This window comes from Mya arenaria, chromosome 7, assembly GCF_026914265.1.
Source record: "Mya arenaria isolate MELC-2E11 chromosome 7, ASM2691426v1".
In the NCBI taxonomy this organism is placed as follows: domain Eukaryota; kingdom Metazoa; phylum Mollusca; class Bivalvia; order Myida; family Myidae; genus Mya; species Mya arenaria.
Window position 1 is genome coordinate 30,579,966 of NC_069128.1, and position 19,819 is coordinate 30,599,784.

Sequence of the window (19,819 nt, forward strand, 5' to 3'; positions counted from 1 at the left end):
AAATATGATGGCACGCACATGCCGTTTTTTCCAACGTACAGTATTAAAATAAAGGTTACATTAACCTATCAACATAACAACTTGCTTATAATTTCAATTGATTTTATAACACTTAATGTTTATGAAACATATATAAAGAATCAAAAGAGCATTTATTATTGTTTCATTATTTGGGCCGTATTAACAGACTGTGAATGCATTCCCAATAAGCCGCGACGAAATTGGTGGTTGCTATGGAAACTTCAGTAAACTATTTATCATAAATCGTCGAGAAATGTTGCGCTAATGATTTTTTTTAAAGAAAAAGTTGGTTATAAAATTTATAAATAAAGAAATATTCATCATTTTGGGCATGTTTTGTTAATGATGATTTCATGATAATACGTATGTCCGAAGGCCATACTTAGCGCGATTGTGTAAATTAACTGGGCCATCCACTGTATAGTAACCGCATCACTTGATTAAAATCAATAGCGGCTGATTGCTGATGTAAAAAATTAAATGTATTTGGAAACTTTGAGAACTACTGATATTTTTTGGACAAAATATAATGTTGACCACTAGATGGTTTTAAACTCAGAAAGATTTTATATCAGTCAATTGGTTAATCGGTCGCTTTATAACCAAATACAGTGGGAGATGCAGGTCTTATCAGATCAATATCGTAAACGGTCTATCTTAAAACAGCAACACTGTTAAAGTAAAGATATATGAATAATGTATTTAAATTAAACAGTGTACATTGTAAAACTTAAGATCTAGCGGCCATATATATATTTTAGAACAGCGACAGATCATACTTCTTCTTAAATTAAACAGTGTACATTGTAAAACTTAAGATCTAGCGGCCATATATATATTTCAGAACAGCGACAGATCATACTTCTTCTTAAATTAAACAGTGTACATTGTAAAACTTAAGATCTAGTGGCCATATATATATTTCAGAACAGCGACAGATCATATTTCTTCTCCATTGATCTGGAATGGTAGTGTAAATGAGTAACCCATTGAAATACGTCTCGTATTCAAAAAATATTATTGTTCCACATACTTAAACTTTGTAGGCCATTACAAATGACATGATTTACCTGTTCCCTGGTTTAAGTGTTATAATATGTGGTTTTATCAGTATTGGATACTAAGTGTATGTACATGCATCGCTGTTTTAATGGTAAGCTTTAATTTAATAGTTGTTTTATAAACTTTAATGATGTTAAATCTTATATAAATTCGGTAAATGGCTTTCTTTCATACACAAGTAGTTAGAGAAGGTCAAAATCTGGAACGTTTCAAAACTTCATTTTAGTATTTCGTTTTTGAGGTATTCTTTTGTTCAAGAGTAATCCATTCAACCGCTGCAACATCTTTAAGAGTAAACCATTCAACCGCTGCAACATCTTTAAGAGTAAACAATTTAACCGTTGCAACATCTTTAAGAGTAAACCATTCAACCGCTGCAACATCTTTAAGAGTAAACCATTTAACCGCTGCAACATCTTTAAGAGTAAACCATTCAACCGCTGCAACATCTTTAAGAGTAAACAATTTAACCGCTGCAACATCTTTAAGAGTAAACCATTTAACCGTTGCAACATCTTTAAGAGTAAACCATTCAACCGCTGCAACATCTTTAAGAGTAAACCATTCAACCGCTGCAACATCTTTAAGAGTAAACCATTCAACCGCTGCAACATCTTTAAGAGTAAACCATTCAACCGCTGCAACATCTTTAAGAGTAAACCATTCAACCGCTGCAACATCTTTAAGGGTAAACCATTTAACCGTTGCAACATCTTTAAGGGTAAACCATTCAACCGCTGCAACATCTTTAAGGGTAAACCATTCAACCGCTGCAACATCTTTAAGAGTAAACCATTTAACCGTCGCAACATCTTTAAGAGTAAACCATTTAACCGCTGCAACATCTTTAAGAGTAAACCATTCAACCGTCGCAACATCTTTAAGAGTAAACCATTTAACCGTCGCAACATCTTTAAGAGTAAACCATTTAACCGTCGCAACATCTTTAAGAGTAAACCATTTAACCGTCGCAACATCTTTAAGAGTAAACCATTTAACCGTCGCAACATCTTTAAGAGTAAACCATTCAACCGCTGCAACATCTTTAAGAGTAAACCATTCAACCGTCGCAACATCTTTAAGAGTAAACCATTCAACCGCTGCAACATCTTTAAGAGTAAACCATTCAACCGCTGCAACATCTTTAAGAGTAAACCATTTAACCGTCGCAACATCTTTAAGAGTAAACCATTTAACCGTTGCAACATCTTTAAGAGTAAACCATTCAACCGCTGCAACATCTTTAAGAGTAAACCATTTAACCGCTGCAACATCTTTAAGAGTAAACCATTTAACCGTCGCAACATCTTTAAGAGTAAACCATTTAACCGTTGCAACATCTTTAAGAGTAAACCATTCAACCGCTGCAACATCTTTAAGAGTAAACCATTTAACCGTTGCAACATCTTTAAGAGCAAACCATTTAACCGTCGCAACATCTTTAAGAGTAAACCATTTAACCGTCGCAACATCTTTAAGAGTAAACCATTCAACCGTTGCAACATCTTTAAGAGTAAACCATTCAACCGTCGCAACATCTTTAAGAGTAAACCATTCAACCGTCGCAACATCTTTAAGAGTAAACCATTCAACCGTCGCATCAACCGTCGCAACATCTTTAAGAGTAAACCATTTAACCGCTGCACATCTTTAAGAGTAAACCATTTAACCGTCGCAACATCTTTAAGAGTAAACCATTCAACCGTCGCAACATCTTTAAGAGTGAACCATTCAACCGTCGCAACATCTTTAAGAGTAAACCATTTAACCGTCGCAACATCTTTAAGAGTAAACCATTCAACCGTCGCAACATCTTTAAGAGTAAACCATTTAACCGTCGCAACATCTTTAAGAGTAAACCATTCAACCGTCGCAACATCTTTAAGAGTGAACCATTCAACCGTCGCAACATCTTTAAGAGTGAACCATTCAACCGTCGCAACATCTTTAAGAGTAAACCATTCAACCGTCGCAACATCTTTAAGAGTAAACCATTCAACCGTCGCAACATCTTTAAGAGTAAACCATTTAACCGTTGCAACATCTTTAAGAGTAAACCATTCAACCGTCGCAACATCTTTAAGAGTGAACCATTCAACCGTCGCAACATCTTTAAGAGTAAACCATTCAACCGTCGCAACATCTTTAAGAGTAAACCATTCAACCGTTGCAACATCTTTAAGAGTAAAGACGCAAAAACAAAATTGGGTGTTTAAGGCAAAGCACGTTTCATTTTTATTTGTTTCAATTAGTAGCATGTACGTTATTCACAAGGTAATAAGTATGCCCGATAGCCTAAACTCACGCGATGGTGTAAATTAACTTCTAACTGGGCCAGCCACTATTTATGTCTACCACTTCACTTGATTAAAACCAATAACGGCTTACTGCTGATTTGCATCAATAAATGTACGTTGAGACTTTGAGAAATACTGCCATCATTTTGGAAAAAATACAATTTAGATCGCTTCATTAAAACTCTGGCGGATTTGGTATCAAACATTTGGTTAATCAGTCGCTCTATAACTTAAATCAGTGCGATATTCAGGCTTTGTCCGATCAATATCGTAATTTCTATCTAACAAACAGCAATACAATGATATTATATATTTATAAATTGTATGTTTAAAAATTAATACAGAAAACGTTTTAAATCTAAAGATCTAGCATCCATATTTATTTATAACTTTTCGCATGATCTGATAGGGTAGTAAACATGAATAATGTATTGAAATACAATCGTATTTCAAAAAAGGTTATCGACCCGCTTACTTAAACTTGGTAGGCCATGACAAAAGACATGATTTACTTGTTCCCTGATGTTAGTGTTATAATATGTGGTTTTATTTATATTGGATACTAAGTGTATGTACATGTATCACTGTCTTAATGGTAAGCTTAAATGCAATACTTGTTTTATAAACTCTAATGATGTTAAATCTTATGTAAATTCGGTGAACGGCTTTCCCTAATACAAAAGTAGTTGGAGAAGGTCAAAATCTGGAACGTTTCAAAATTTCATTTAAGTACTTAGTTTTTGTGGTATAGTTTTTTTCAAGAGTAAACCATACATCCGTTACAACATGATTAAGAGTAAAGAGGCAAATTCAAAAGTGGGTGGGGAAGGTAAAAAAAGTTTCATTGTTTTATTGGTTTTAATTAGTTTGCATGTACGCTATTTACAAGTGTAATTAATGATTAATACATGTAATAAGAATATCCGATAGCCCAAATTCGCGCGATTGTGTAAATTACCTACTAACTTGGCAAACCACTGTTTATGTTTATCACTTCACTTGCTTAAAATCAATAACGACTTACTGCTGATTTGATATCAATAAAAGTACGTTGAAACATTAAAAATACTTCCTTTATTTTAGGACGAAATATAATTTAAATCACTATACGGGTTTTAAACTCTAGCATATTTGGTTTCAATCATATGGTTGATTTGTCGCTTTATAACTATACAGAACAGAACAGAACAAAAGTTTATTTTGATTTAGACTTCATTATCTCTCATCATACAAACAATCACAGAAATGTACATACACACACAAACAAACACATATACATACAAATAATACATTCAAAAAATAAAACAAACCATAGAATAATACAAAGAAAACAATGTGGAGGGTAGTTATAAAAAGTTTAGAAAACCATTTATTATTATGTTACTATATTTTTATAGCATATGTATAAATAAACATAAAACAGAAACCGTATTTTACTTTAGGTATTGTTTAAGTTATTTCTAATTTTAATCGCACAATTTATATAACAAGACAGATTGTTTAATACATTCTTATTTTTACTTTGTAACAGTCCTATAATCTTAAACATGCTTGGATTCTGCCAGTAATAACGATATATGTATTTTTTTTCATATGTTTATATATATATATATATATATATATATACAGTGCGAGATGCAGGCTTTGTCTGAACAATATCGTAAAAGGTCTATCTAAAAAACAACAAAACTATGAAAGTATATACATGTATATAAATTGTATATTTTAAAATAATACAGTGAACGTTTAAATCTGACGATCTAGCAGACATATGTATATATAACTTCTCGCATGATCTGGTAGGTTAGTAAACATGAATGATGTATTGAAATACGATCCGTATTTGAATAAAGGTTATCGACCCGCTTACTTAAAATTTGTAGGCCATGACAAAAGACATGATTTACCTGTTCCCTGATGTTAGTGTTATAATATGTGGTTTTATTTATATTGGATACTAAGTGTATGTACATGTATCACTGTCTTAATGGTAAGCTTTAATTTGATAGATCTTATTTTAACTGTAATGATGTTATTTTTTATATAATTTCGATAAATGGCTTTCCTAAAATTATACAAAAGTCGGCGAAGAAGGTCAAAATCAGGAACATTTTAAAACTTATGTTTTGTATTAAGGTTTTGTGGTATGGTTTTGTTCAAGAGTTTAAAATTAAAGAAGCAAATACAAAAGTGGTGGGGAAGGCAAACACGTTATAAACTATTTTGATCTAAATTAGTTTGCAGGTATTATACTAATAAGAGTAAAACATATTGAATACGTTATCAGAGATCTGCTTAGTTGCCTTTTGGCATTAGTACAGAAATTTCTTTCGAAAATATGAATATGTGTTTGTGTTATAACGTTACAGACGATCCAACGTATTATTCGGATGTATGAAATAAATAACATATACAATTAAAGGTCGTTCATGGGTGCAGAAAAATACAAAAAAAAAGAAAAATCGTAGCAAAGGCATGATTGAAACAATCCTTAAAAAATCAAGTAAATAGTCTTAATAACGTATAAAATGTTGAAAAATAGACCAAATCATATAGTTTCCGATGTCCTTTGTAATCCATATAAATAGATCGCTAAATAGAATCACTGAGGGTTAACTAAGGAAGAATAAGATACACCCCAGAGGTATGGCTTTATGACTACTGGACGCATAACAATGTACTGAAAGATATAAAGATTCGTAAATCGACACTGAGGATTACTTTAAAGTGATACTCGTATTTGATATCAATGCATATGCATGTATAACAAACATTAATTTTGAGTGATAAACCTTTAAGGTCACTGTGATCTATTGAGTGATAAACCTTTAAGGTCACTGTGGTCTTGACATTTGGCCCAATGACCCTCAAAAACAATAGTAACAAATAATGCATCTATGGAAAATAATAATAACTGAAAAAAATAGCGGATAATTAAATGCTGGTAACGCAAACATATTATCTTAATTAAGTTTGGTATAATTTGTTTTAATGATCAATGATCGTCTCATAAGGCAGAAATACCGCGTTTTCTGCACCTTTCTTTCAAATTTAACATGGTATATTTCATAAGAACCATCAATAATTGTTTTCGCTATTTATTCATCCATTTCGGAAATTAAAACAATTCTACCAATTATGCTGCATCTTATTCGGGAGTAAGAGTGCATCTTTAAGTTATTATTTAATAACTACATGTATAAACCCGCTGTATACTGTGGAGGGGGATATTTTACTACAATGAAACTTTTAAACTTTGCCCTCGTCCTATTGCAATATATGTTGCGAGTTTTTTTTTGGACCATAAAACCATCATAGTTTGTATCGGTCAAGGTATTTCTCCATGGTACATTAAAAACTATTCTAAACTCAATCAGCAGTCGTTGTCGATACTATCACATATGTCATAAACAGAGACTCCTGCTAGACCTGATTATTATGATACTTGACCTTCTACTTGTCGGATTTGAGAGCTGAACAAACACAATCAATTAATGGCCTGAAATTATATATTTATATATACAAATATTGTCCTACCTAGTAAGTAAGAGTAAGAGTGAATCTTTAAGTTATTATTTTATAACTAAATGTAGAACCTGCTGTATACTGCCCAACACGGGTATCGAAACTTAAACGCCTTTATTTGTTTAAGTTATAATCGAGGAGATGTTTTACGGAGTTGAGAATTGATCAAACAGGATCAAAGCATGGCCATGAATTAAATATAAAAATATTGTCCTGCCACATCGATCGAAAAGACCGGACTCAAAACGTGAAGTGCAAATAATGTGAGATTAACAGACGCTACCTTGTCAGGGATGCAATCAGACGGGAGTATCGGGAAATTTAGAGTACAGGTACTCTGAACTGGTTTAACAAAGAAACGTTATATCCCGTGTATCGGCACGGTACCTTCGAAAAGAGCAACTCGGTTTCATTATCTGTGCATTTGTGACAGGGAATTGCAATAAGGCCAAAAATAATAATTGTTTGTTTAGGGTAACCTTCCCAAAATTTCTAGGTAGGGATTTTTTTTTTTCAAAATCTGTCGTAAGTTCAGAGTGTTTTCTTGCACATGGCAGTCTTTCCTACATTACTGTTATTGCCTGACTTTGTTTTATCATATAAACAATATTTCGGATTAAAATCTGCATTTATCCGCCCTTCGTAACTCTCTATTCGCTAACGAATATTTGTTTTGCTCAGAAACGGAAAAAAAATAGTTAGGGTCGGCGCATTTTTATAGGTAGGGTCGGGTTACCCGAAACATACTCTTTTTTAGGCGTAATGCAGCCAATTGGCACGGAAATAAATTTGTTTTATCTTCGCTGGTTTTGTAAACAGATAATTGAACTGTTTTAAATTCAAAGTGCAATGGCTTTCAGTATTGTGATAAATTGAAATGAAACTGACATGTTTGCAGTTTCTTCTATCGCTAAATTGACCCTATCGAGCTAATTTGATCCTGGATAAAATAAAGTCGAACTAATCATGGTGATTCGACTTATCACTGATAAAATTATCACTGTCAGTCAAACATAAAGATGAGGTATTTTTTATTCATAAACACCGGCTCAATGATTAAACCGACTGTAAATATTTGCACTACTAATAAAAAGCGAATGCCTATCAATAAAGTTAAAGTTATACATTAAATGGATTATCAAATGATCAATAAGTTCGTTTTCGATTACATAAAGTTCGGTTAATTTAACATATATCAATTTAAGGCTGTAGAGAAGTTTAGACTGGTGGAATATAGTCAGCAATCATAAACTGCCTTCGTGTTTTAATGAGACCTAAATGGGGTGTATACCTAGGGTTTTTTCATGGGTCTGGGTCGGTAAACATAAAACATTTTGTCATTTCCTTATTTATGTCATTTCCCTAAGTCACTGGTCACTGGATAAAATAACTTAATAACACCCGATATACTTCATTTTCGTTTCTTTTTTATTACATGCTTTATAAAACACGCATATACTTATCTGTTTATTTTGAACAATAAATCGACTTAAGTTAAGGAATGATTTCATATTTGATGAACAACAAACCTGTTGTTTTTTTCTTTTTCTATTGACTCATTCATGATTTCGTTGTATTTTGGACGCCTAACCTCATTGTTACAACATCACTAATTGTGTTTTGCAATCGCCTCTTTAAATTGTTTCAATTATTGCTCTTAATAACTGCAAGATCGATGCCGGGTGATCCAGCAATAATATTACCATTATATGTGTGCGGATAAAACATCACAAAACGGGTTTATTCTTCTTGGTGTTCCTCTTAAAATATATTGCAAACAAGTGATCAAACAATTAAATAATGTATATAATTACAATCAAAAGTACAGGGGCTCGGTATTGCAGTCAAATATATATTTTTATATGCACCAAAATACATTTGTTCTTTTTTGTAGTGGATAAGGGATTGGCGGAGGAAAGGCAGCATAAACATCGTATTCCTTCTTGTTTTGATGAGTAGCCTTCTAGTTGGCAGTAGCATTATCGTCTTCAACTGTAGCTTGAGGTTTGTGGTTTTGTTTGAATAAATATTTAAAGAGACTTTACACCAAATGATAAAATTGCAAGAGAAAAGGAAAATTGTCCAAAACGTAAATACAATTGACATCGTTGTGAACAACTTATTGAATTTTACAATTGTATCACATCGCTTACGACACATGCTTTTTTCGAAGTTTTTACGCATTTTTTCAAAATCGAAATTTACTGGGGGTTTCTCCCACCTCAGATAAGTAGATCCAATAATTTAACCATGCTAGATATTCTTATCTTGCCGACGGGCGAAGATAAAATGCCCGTATGGTACTCCTTTTTAACGGTCGTCACATTATAATTACCTCCCTTGTTGAAGACTGTCGTCTGTAGCATCATACAAACCTTGTCTTGTGGCAATATTTAGAACGCTAATTTATTATTTCTCGCTTCAAATGTCACTATAAAATAGTTTCCACGCGCATTTCAAGAAATAATGCGTCACTCTTCTCCGAACTATTTAAAGATCGAATTGACTGTTCACATAACACGAATCACTGCGCGCATATCCATGACAACCACGTGCTATTGCATATCCATACGCAATTATTTTCACTAAGCACGAAAGAGTTCCAGCAAAAAATACATTTTTACTTCATTTTGTTTAACTGAGGTGGGAGAAAAAGCATCTACCATAGCCGCTCGTGTAAGATATATTCATCCCGACCCTCGCGCAGGGTGTTTTGCGGAAACTCGGTAAACCTCGTTTCCGCAAAACACCCTACGCTCGGGTCGGAATGAACCTATCTTACACTCTCGGCCATGGAAGATATTTATAATCTAACACGTAAACTCTAGTAAGTTTGAAAATAGCGTCGGTATATTTATCTGTACCCAGAATCAGAAATGATTTAAATTGGGAAATAAATATGCGCTATTTTGAACGGGGCAACACAGATGAGACAGCCACATACTTGTTGCGCTATTATTTTAATCATGTAAAGTGATGTATTATCGATCTCCTAAAAGTATGTTCTCGCTTCATGTTAAAAACATATTGTGTGTCCATAAAATAAGCCTTTGTAATTTTTAACATTAGTTTATGTTTGGCACCTAGTCTGTGAACGTGGCTTTTAATATCAATATTTAACAATTTAAGGGTGATTTAAAAAATAATGAGGCTTCAACATGTTGGATATGTCAAATTTCAAATGCAGTCAATGCCATTCCTTTTTAATTGTCATAACATGTCAAGACTTCACAGTTCATGAAAATAAAAGGGTCGAATACACAGTTCATCATAGATTATGATATCAACATGTTTATTATTAGTATTCTTTCTTTTTACAATAAAGTAATATTTTTAGAAACATGAAACAAGTCTTTAACATCAATATCTGACCTATTTTTGATATAATAATTGTTAAAAAGTTAAAGATTAATATGAATCAGTATTTACAGAATGAAGCTAGATATCTCCAACATTTTTCCAATCATGCATTTTTTTCTGTATAAATAGAAAGGATTTTTTCAATAAACACCTTGAAAAGTTTTTTTTAGTTTTTATTTAAGACTTTAAAGCCTAAAACAGTTCTTGCAATATAATATTGAGACCTTAATGGTAAAAACAAACTTCGGTTTTAGCATCACGACATTATAAGTTACAAATTTGCTATCCAAAAAGGTGTAGGTGTTCTTTCCTTAATGAAAGTTCATACTTTATTTATTGATGATAGCTTAAACTAACAAGGAATTATCTTGAGACTCAAGATTTAATTATTCTACAAACAATTTAAAGTTAAAAAACAACAAATTTCAATAGTTCAGCAATAATTTCCTTAGATATGTATGTATATAAATTTGAAAGGATTTAGCTTGAACATGGTATTGTTTTAGGCTTAAACCAGATGCGAAATGTTACACTTGCAACACTTTAGCACATCTTGATTAACTGTATAACACATCTGTTGCTGTTTAGAAGATCAATACATTTGCTTTAACTGTTTGATAATATACCACAACAAGTGATATATAAACAGTACACTAACTTTTAAACTGTAGCTGATCTATAATTAACAAATAGTCAACAGATCTGATTTACTCACATGATAGTCTGTTAGTTTATGCTTCACCGACAACTTTTTCAATGTTAAAGTCATGACAGACACGTGTACAATACATGTCAACATATTTTTGAACCATCATTAAAACGGAAACAGTTTGTTAATCAATATTTGATTCATATTAAATCTCATTCTGAGGTCCCTGCCAGGCAACAGCTCTGGATGACTAAGTCCCTGGACAACATCGCCTTCTGATTGCTAAGTGATGTCATCCCGGCCTGGCCACTTGTACACTCCCGGTTTGACCTCTAAGAATCTCAGTTTCATGTCTAATTTTCTCTTGATCCATGCTGTGGCTTTTCTTGGCTTCCCTACTTCCCCTACCCCTACTAAAGTGTTGCCTTTTTAATGATTTAAGTTACAGCCTGAAACAATTTTTCTGATTCCCGTGGGAAACATGTTGATGCTCGAGTACTCGTTTACGAGTCCTATCCAATGTCCGTGCCTTTGAAAATAATAAAAACTTCTTTGATTTTTTGGGCTGTTCAATCTTCGATGAGTTTTGTCTTCTTTTTTGGTGAGTCTTCTTTTTTCTCAGTTTTCTCATTCTTGATCTGTTCTTCTCTTTACCTGCAGCATTGATGGAATCATCTGTTTCATCTTCTGTTGATAAACTTTGTTTTCTCTATATTGTATTTCTTTTATTTGTAAAGCTTTTCCTTCTTACTTGGATCATTTTTATGTTTTTCCTATATTTCTCTACTCTGTCCTTTGATGATTAACTTTGCTTTGTGTTTTCAGTTTGTTCATCAGCTTTCTTTGTGAGTGATCTAAATGATCTCCCATTGAAAAAGGAGTTTTACATTACCTTATGCGTGTTATATCGTAATTTGTGGGGAAAATGAAAATGCATTTTAATTGTTCTCAATTCTTTAAGTTGTTGCAAGTGTTACACTTTACCTTGTATTTAAAATTAATTGCTGGTGTATATACTGTCGAAAATGTTGGTGTATATATTCTGTCGCAAATGTTGGAGTATACACTGTCGCAAATGTTGGTGTATATGCCGTCGCATATGTTGGTGTATATACCGTCGTAAATGTTTGTGGATATACCGTCGCAAATGTTGGTGTATATACCGTCGCAAATGTTTGTGACCTTCGTAAATGTTGGAGTGTATACCGTCGCAAATGTTGGAGTGTATACCGTCGCAAATAATGGTGTATATACCGTCGGAAATGTTGGTGTGTATACCGTCGCAAATGTTGGTGTATATACCATCGCAAATGTTGATGTATATACCGTCGTAAATGTTGGTGTATATACCGTCGTAAATGTAAATGTATATATCTCACCTCCTACATGAATGAGGCTATCCGATTGGCCTAGAGCGGTGTAGTGCACGGCGTGTTTAATCCATACCCCCCCCCCCCCCCCCACTGCAGGGAAGCTAACTCATGTACGTTATTGAATATCCATTTTATTCAAGCAATCTGTTGAGTGTAACCGATTGTTTACATGAGTCATTGGTTACAATATGGCGACTAAAAACGGTTTACAAGCACAACAAGTGACGAATCTGTCGAAAAAAGGTTAAAACTAAATTCAGAAGAGACGCTTCGACGCAACAAGAAATCTGCAAATGTGCTGAGGAGCTACCTTCAAGAAATTGTTAAAAATTAAGTGTTATGAACAGTAAATTTTTAAACTGTTGTTGTTTTTCTTAATACATTTATTGACTGTGATATAGCTTTCTTGTACAGTTTTAATTTAATGTTACCTTACTGAGAAAATATATATGCTGTTAAACATTTTTATTACTATATTTATATTGTTATAGTATTTGTTCCAAACAAACTTGATTACATAAACTTTTTGTATTTCTTAAACTTTGAAACAATATTTAAGCGTCACTGAATATTTTCATAACAAATCTTATCTTAATTTAATCTTATTATTAAAAGTACTCGGTGAGATATATTCGTTACACTGTTACTAGCTGGAACTAGCTCTCGCATGGTATGAAACCACTGGGGGTGTATATCACATACCCCCCCCCCCCGAGCTTCTAACAGTGAAACTAATAATACCGTCGCAAATATTGGTGTATATACCGTCGCAAATATTTAAGGAATGAATTGCGGGGTTGATGTCATTATCGGGGTATGAACGCAATTGGGTTGGTCAATGTGTGTGGAGTCCGAAGGACTCCACGCGTACTTTGACCAACCCGATTGCGTTCATATCACCGATAATGACATCAACCCCGCAATTCATTCCTTATATTTACACCAATAGTTCATTATTTCATTCAAGAATTGTTAAAAAAATACTTCATTTCATTTCAGAAAACCTTTCAGTAATCCGTTCTTACCCATTCTGTAAATAGAACGACCCGACTATAACCGGAAACATTTTTTTCAAATGACGTCACAATAACGCGGGAAAAGATCAACCACTTGAAATCACTTTAAAACCTAAAATTAAAACACTTCTGGTACCAATATATTTAAAATATAATAAACTTACACTTTTAAAAATGTTGATCTATATTTTACGGGACCTGCAGACACAATACAACCAATAACAAGATCAATAGCTTTCATGTATATTGTTATGCAATGAATTACGATCCGAACATATCCGAAGATGTTGCGTTCATCGATTGATGAACGCAATTGCCGAAAGGCAGTTCATTTAAGGAACGGACGTTGAGGTGTAAATATTGGTGTATATAGCGTCGCAAATTTTGGTGTATATACCGTCGCAAATATTGGTGTATATACCGTCGCAAATGTTGGTGTGTATACCGTCGTAAATATTGCTGTGTTGTCGCAAATGTTGGTGTGTATACCGTCGTAAATGTTGACGTATATGCCGTCGCAAATATTGGTGTATATACCGTCGCAAATGTTGGTGTATATACCGTCGCAAATGTTGGTGTGTATATTGTCGCAAATGTTGGTGTATATACCGTCGCAAATGTTGGTGTATATACTGTCGCGCATGTTGGTGTATATACTATCGCAAATGTTGGTGTGTATATCGTCGCAAATGTTGGTGTATATACCGTCGCAAATGTTGGTGTGTATACCGTCGCAAATGTTGGTGTATTTACCGTCGCAAATGTTGGTGTGTATACCGTCGCAAATGTTGGTGTATATACCGTCGCAAATGTTGGTGTATATACTGTCGCACATGTTGGTGTATATACCGTCGCAAATGTTAGTGTATATACTGTGGCAAATGTTAGTGTATATACTGTGGCAAATGTTGGTGTATATACCGTCGCAAATGTTGGTGTATATACTGTCGCACATGTTGGTGTATATACCGTCGCAAATGTTGGTGCGTATACTGTGGCAAATGTTAGTGTATATACTGTGGCAAATGTTAGTGTATACACTGTGGCAAATGTTGGTGTATATACTGTGGCAAATGTTGGTGTATATACTGATGCACATATATGTGCATAAACAGTCACACATATTTATGTATATATAGTTTCAAATATTTGTGCATATACCGCCGTAAATGTTGGTGAATATACTGTGGCAAATATTGGTGTGAGTATATACCTTCGCAAATGTTGGTGTATATAATGTTGCAAATGTTTGTGTATACTCTGTGACATGAATTTGTGTATATACTGTCGCAATTCTCTTAACTGAACTTCAATTATAACAGTCAATAAAGTACGTTTGTTAATACATCGCCAAGCTGTTGTTTGAAAGACTATCTGATAGTTTAGTTAAACGTATGTTTCAGAGTTGATGAAGAAATCTGTGAGGATGTCTGGATGGCAGTATCTGCGAGTGTCTCTATTTTACTGTTGGTGTTCGTGTGTATGCAGATGACGGTTAGTAAAGTTAACTGCAATTGTTCGGCACTTGTCAAAAGATAAAACACTTTTTTTACAATAAAGCAGCGCATACCAGTGTGTAACGTCACCATTTGTTGCGGAAATGACACAAAAGTATGATGCGCTAGTGTCAAATTAGTTTTAAAAGCCGAACGGCTGAAAAAAGCTGTTCCCTCTTTCTACAGAAACTTTATAGACAACGATTCGTTCATTTGTTTATATTACTAATGTACGTACATGTTTGTTTATCTATTATTCAGTGATACAATCAAGGATTACACCTTTCGAATTAAATAATGTTTTTAATGTGAACACGTACAATATTGCACACAGTTGACGGAATTAATGTTAGTTGTCATGTTTAAAAAACCACAGTTCAAATACACAAACAAGATAAAACACATATTTATTTACCAATGACTATGTATGTACACGTTAAACAATTGTTGAAAATAAGTAACGTATATTTTCAGGAGAAAGTTTTGATGACTTCGGGCAAAGACAAACGCGGCTCACCAGATTTGAATGGAAATAAAATTTATCATAATCAGCCAATTTGCAAAGGACCAACAGATATTGTATGTCAATAGTTAACACATTGATCCCGGGTTTGGGAAAACAACAAGGATGTGTTTTCTTGGCACCTCCAGATGGTACAAAATGTACACATGATAATTCTCAACAGCTGATTATAACCTATGATTCGTCAGAAAGCGTAAGGTTGTCTCTTTACCATGAGCTTCTGTGGTTTTAACCACAACAGGAATATGTTCTCATGGCGCATCTAGACGGTACAGAATGTATACGTTTGAGTTCTCAGCTGATTATGAGATACTTATCGTCAGACAGTGTAAAGGTGTTTCTGAGCCATGCGGCCCTGTGTTTCGAACCACAAGAAGGTCATGTTCTCTTGGCGCCTTTAAGCGGTTCAAAATGTGTACGTATGATTTGTTCTCAGCTAATAATGAGATACGCACTTATCGACAAACATACATTATAAAAGACAGACACTGTCTTTCCCCAAGACTTTGTTATAGTTAGCAACGAGATGATGTTTCATGTTGAAAATCGAAATGTTTCATGATCGACACCGACGCCGATGCGATATTGCATGGTCAATATCGACCTCGAAGAAGTGTTTGATTGTGGTGTTATGTCCTAGGTAAACAGTTGACCTAACACACATCTGTGTATAAAATATAACGTTGGCTCAACACCGTTATGCATTGCTATATGTTGACATGATAACATGTTGAATTAAGAACATAAATTGTATGTGCAAAGTTACAGTGATCTTGTGGTGCGGTGCTTTCTCTGTGTGCCATAAAAAACAGTGATCTTGTGGTGCGGTGCTTTCTCTGTGTGCCATAAAAAACAGTGATCTTGTGGTGCGGTGCTTTCTCTGTGTGCCATAAAGAATTGACGAGAAGCGGTTAATTTATGATACTATGTGAACGCAATCACTGTTATTGAACTAGTTCCATGAACGTTCGTAGCAAGGTCATGGATAAGAATTGCATGGCAATATAATTCATATGTTGCTCAAAAAGGAATTTAGAAAGCACTAAAGCAAGATGTACACATCAAATAGAAAGATGTTAAAGTCAGAAAGCAAGATGTTCAAGTCAAAATGCAATATGTACAAGACAGAAAAAAGTGGTACAAGTCAGGAAGCAAGGTGTTGAAGTCAAAATGCAATATGTACAAGTCAGTAAGCAAATTGTTCAAGTCAGAATGCCAGATGTTCAAGTCAGAAAGTAAAATACATGTAAACAATTATAAAGCCACTATTTTTTTCAAAATACTCTTCCATAGAACGATTTGGTGCTGTATACTGGGATCGAATACAAGATGCCCGGCTAAATTGTCCAAGATAATTATCATTTTATTGTATTGTAATATAAGGAGTGCTCATTTGTTTGAACTCAGTTTTGGAGATTTGACGTGCGGAAATACTCATTTCAGATGACCAACTTAATAAAATATATCATTAACTGGTTTGTCAATGGTTAAAATATATCACTTACTGGTTTGTCAATGGTTAAAATATATCACTAACTGGTTTGTCAATGGTTAAAATATATCACTAACTGGTTTGGCAATGGTTAAAATATATCACTAACTGGTTTGTCAATGGTTGCACAATCGGAGCATCTTGGTCGTTTTCTCTCGAGCGATCCTTGGAAGTATATTTACCATAGCACGTTCTATTCCTATCGATGGTTAGGTATGCTTAATATAACGAGCGTTTTGATTGGTCGACGATGCTATCAGGAAAAAGATCTATTTATAGTTTTTTAATCGATTTTGCAGCAATTGAATTAGAAGTAAGATTTATCAATACCAAACCTCTGATGAATGAGAATGTATAGAAAATGGTCTCACAGTAACACTGTGAGAGTAAAGATATATTAATTGTATGTATTCAATTAAAACCGTGAACACACACACACTCAAACATATATATATTCTCCAACCTCAGATCCAAAAATTTAACCATGCTAGAAATTCTAATCTCAAATCACTTTGCACTTCGGAAATAGGTCTTATAACTTCTCGCATGATCTGGTAGGGTAGTATATGACCCATATTCGTTCACAGATGCAGAAACTTACAAAAAAGTTGTAGAATAGCATTCATATACTTAACAAAAACATCAATGATATACTCTTAATCTCTTGAAAATAAGCATTGAAAAGTAGGCAAACTCATATATGAAAGTTTCCAATGGCATAGGTGGTTCATAAACAAATTGAATGCTGAATGAAATCAGTGAGGGTTGACTTAGGCTAAGATACACCTCCACGACTTATGCCTTCACTTCAACTGGACGAATATTAATGTACTGAAAGGCATGAAGATTCGTAAATCGACACTGGGGCTTACGATAAGGTATTTTTATAACTATTAAGCTGCTTCATACTGCCAATCGCAGCTTTCGAGATTTCAATGAATAGTTGGTAAGCATAAACTCGAAGAAGGAGCTGTCATTAAAAAAACGCGTGAATTTGAAAGACAACTCTCCGTATTTTCATAAAGATACTCGTTGGTGCCGAGCCGTTGAGTGGTAATTTACTTAAGTGTCTCTTATAATCTAAATCGAAAACATTTACAGGGTAATACACTGCTGGTTTCACAAACAACAATATCACTTAATTAGCTAATATTGCATATACAAATATGGAACTAGCGACCGCATTGACGATTCATGCGCGGAATAAACCGCAGAGGACGACAATCTTGAAATGGCGTCACACATTATTGAAAATAATCACTATTTTATTTCCTTAAAACTCATTGCACTACTATTAATTCTTATCAAATCATTTATTCCGGGCTTTAAAGTGTTGTTAACCGTTAGTTGGCATCAAACGAGGCCCTCTGTCAGTCTGTCAATAATATACCAGGGCAAAGTGACCGATAAAACATGTTAGATACATAAAGAAGTGAGTAATTTAGCGGCCCATTGTCATTCTAACCGTCAATATAATAACAGTGCGTAGTGACCGATCAAAAAAATGTTAGATACATAAAGAAGTTATTAATTTAGCGGCCCTCTGTCTGTCTAACCTTCAATATTATACCAGTGCAGAGTTAGATAAATGTAGAAGTGATAGATTTAGCGGCCCTCTGTCTGTCTATCCTTCAATATTATACCAGTGCATAGTGAGCTATAAATAGCATGTTAGATACATGTAGAAGGGATAGATATAGCGGCCCTCTGTCTGTCTAACCTTCAATATTATACCAGTGCAGAGTTAGATAAATGTAGAAGGGATAGATATAGCGGCCCTCTGTCTGTCTAACCTTCAATATAATACCAGTGCAGAGTTAGATAAATGTAGAAGGGATAGATATAGCGGCCCTCTGTCTGTCTAACCTTCAATATAATACCATTGCAGAGTTAGATAAATGTAGAAGTGATAGATATAGCGGCCCTCTGTCTGTCTATCCTTCACTATTATACCAGTGCAGAGTTAGATAAATGTAGAAGTGATAGATATAGCGGCCCTCTGTCTGTCTGACCTTCAATATTATACCAGTGCAGAGTTAGATAAATGTAGAAGTGATAGATATAGCGGCCCTCTGTCAATTTAACCGTCCATATTATACCAGTGCAGAGTTAGATAAATGTAGAAGTGATAGATATAGCGACCCTCTGTCAATTTAACCGTCCATATTATACCAGTGCAGAGTTAGATAAATGTAGAAGTGATAGATATAGCGACCCTCTGTCAATTTAACCGTCCATATTATACCAGTGCAGAGTTAGATAAATGTAGAAGTGATAGATATAGCGACCCTCTGTCAATTTAACCGTCCATATTATACCAGTGCAGAGTTAGCTATACATAACACGTTAGATAAATGTAGAAGTGATAGATTTAGCGGCCCTCTGTCTGTCTAACCTTCAATATTATACCAGTGCATAGTGAGCTATAAATAGCATGTTAGATACATGTAGAAGTGATAGATTTAGCGGCCCTCTGTGCATTTATCCTTCAATATTATACCAGTGCATAGTGAGCTATAAATAGCATGTTAGATACATGTAGAAGTGATAGATTAAGCGGCCCTCTGTCAATTTGACCGTCAATATTATGCCAGTGCATAGTGAGCTATAAATAACATGTTAGATACATGTAGAAGTGATAGATTAAGCGGCCCTCTGTCAATTTGACCTTCAATATTATACCAGTGTATAGTGAGCTATAAATAACATGTTAGATAAATGTAGAAGGGATAGATTTAGCGGCCCTCTGTCAATTTAACCGTCAATATTATGCCAGTGCATAGTGAGCTATACAGTACTGAGACACCGGGTACGTTACATAACCAAGAGGTTCCTTCGAAAAGAACAGTTTGGTTCCTTTATATCTGTAAATGTGACTGGGCATTGCCGTCATATTAGCCTCATGTTAGATATGGCACTCAAAAATGCTTTAAATCGTGATGGTGTCACGGCGGAGTCAAGCAATAATGTAGCCAATGGGCACGAAAAAACCTAAACGCTTTTAG

At 34.2% G+C, this 19,819-nt stretch overlaps 1 protein-coding gene across 2 annotated transcripts; it reads left to right on the forward strand.

Annotated features, from left to right (window-relative positions):
• Positions 1 to 1,056: 1,056 nt before the first annotated feature.
• LOC128241543 (uncharacterized) lies at positions 1,057 to 16,799 on the forward strand. Of its 2 annotated transcripts, none has more exons than XM_052958542.1 (4): positions 1,057 to 1,174; positions 8,800 to 8,909; positions 14,707 to 14,797; positions 15,274 to 16,799. In XM_052958542.1, the coding sequence occupies exons 1-4, from the start codon at positions 1,118 to 1,120 to the stop codon at positions 15,388 to 15,390; spliced, it is 375 nt and encodes a 124-aa protein (XP_052814502.1). In that variant the 5' UTR covers positions 1,057 to 1,117; the 3' UTR covers positions 15,391 to 16,799. The 2 variants fall into 2 exon arrangements, with proteins under 2 accessions (XP_052814502.1, XP_052814501.1); XM_052958541.1 differs by lacking the exon at positions 1,057 to 1,174 and adding an exon at positions 5,250 to 5,370 and having other exon boundaries at positions 15,274 to 16,798.
• Positions 16,800 to 19,819: the final 3,020 nt, after the last annotated feature.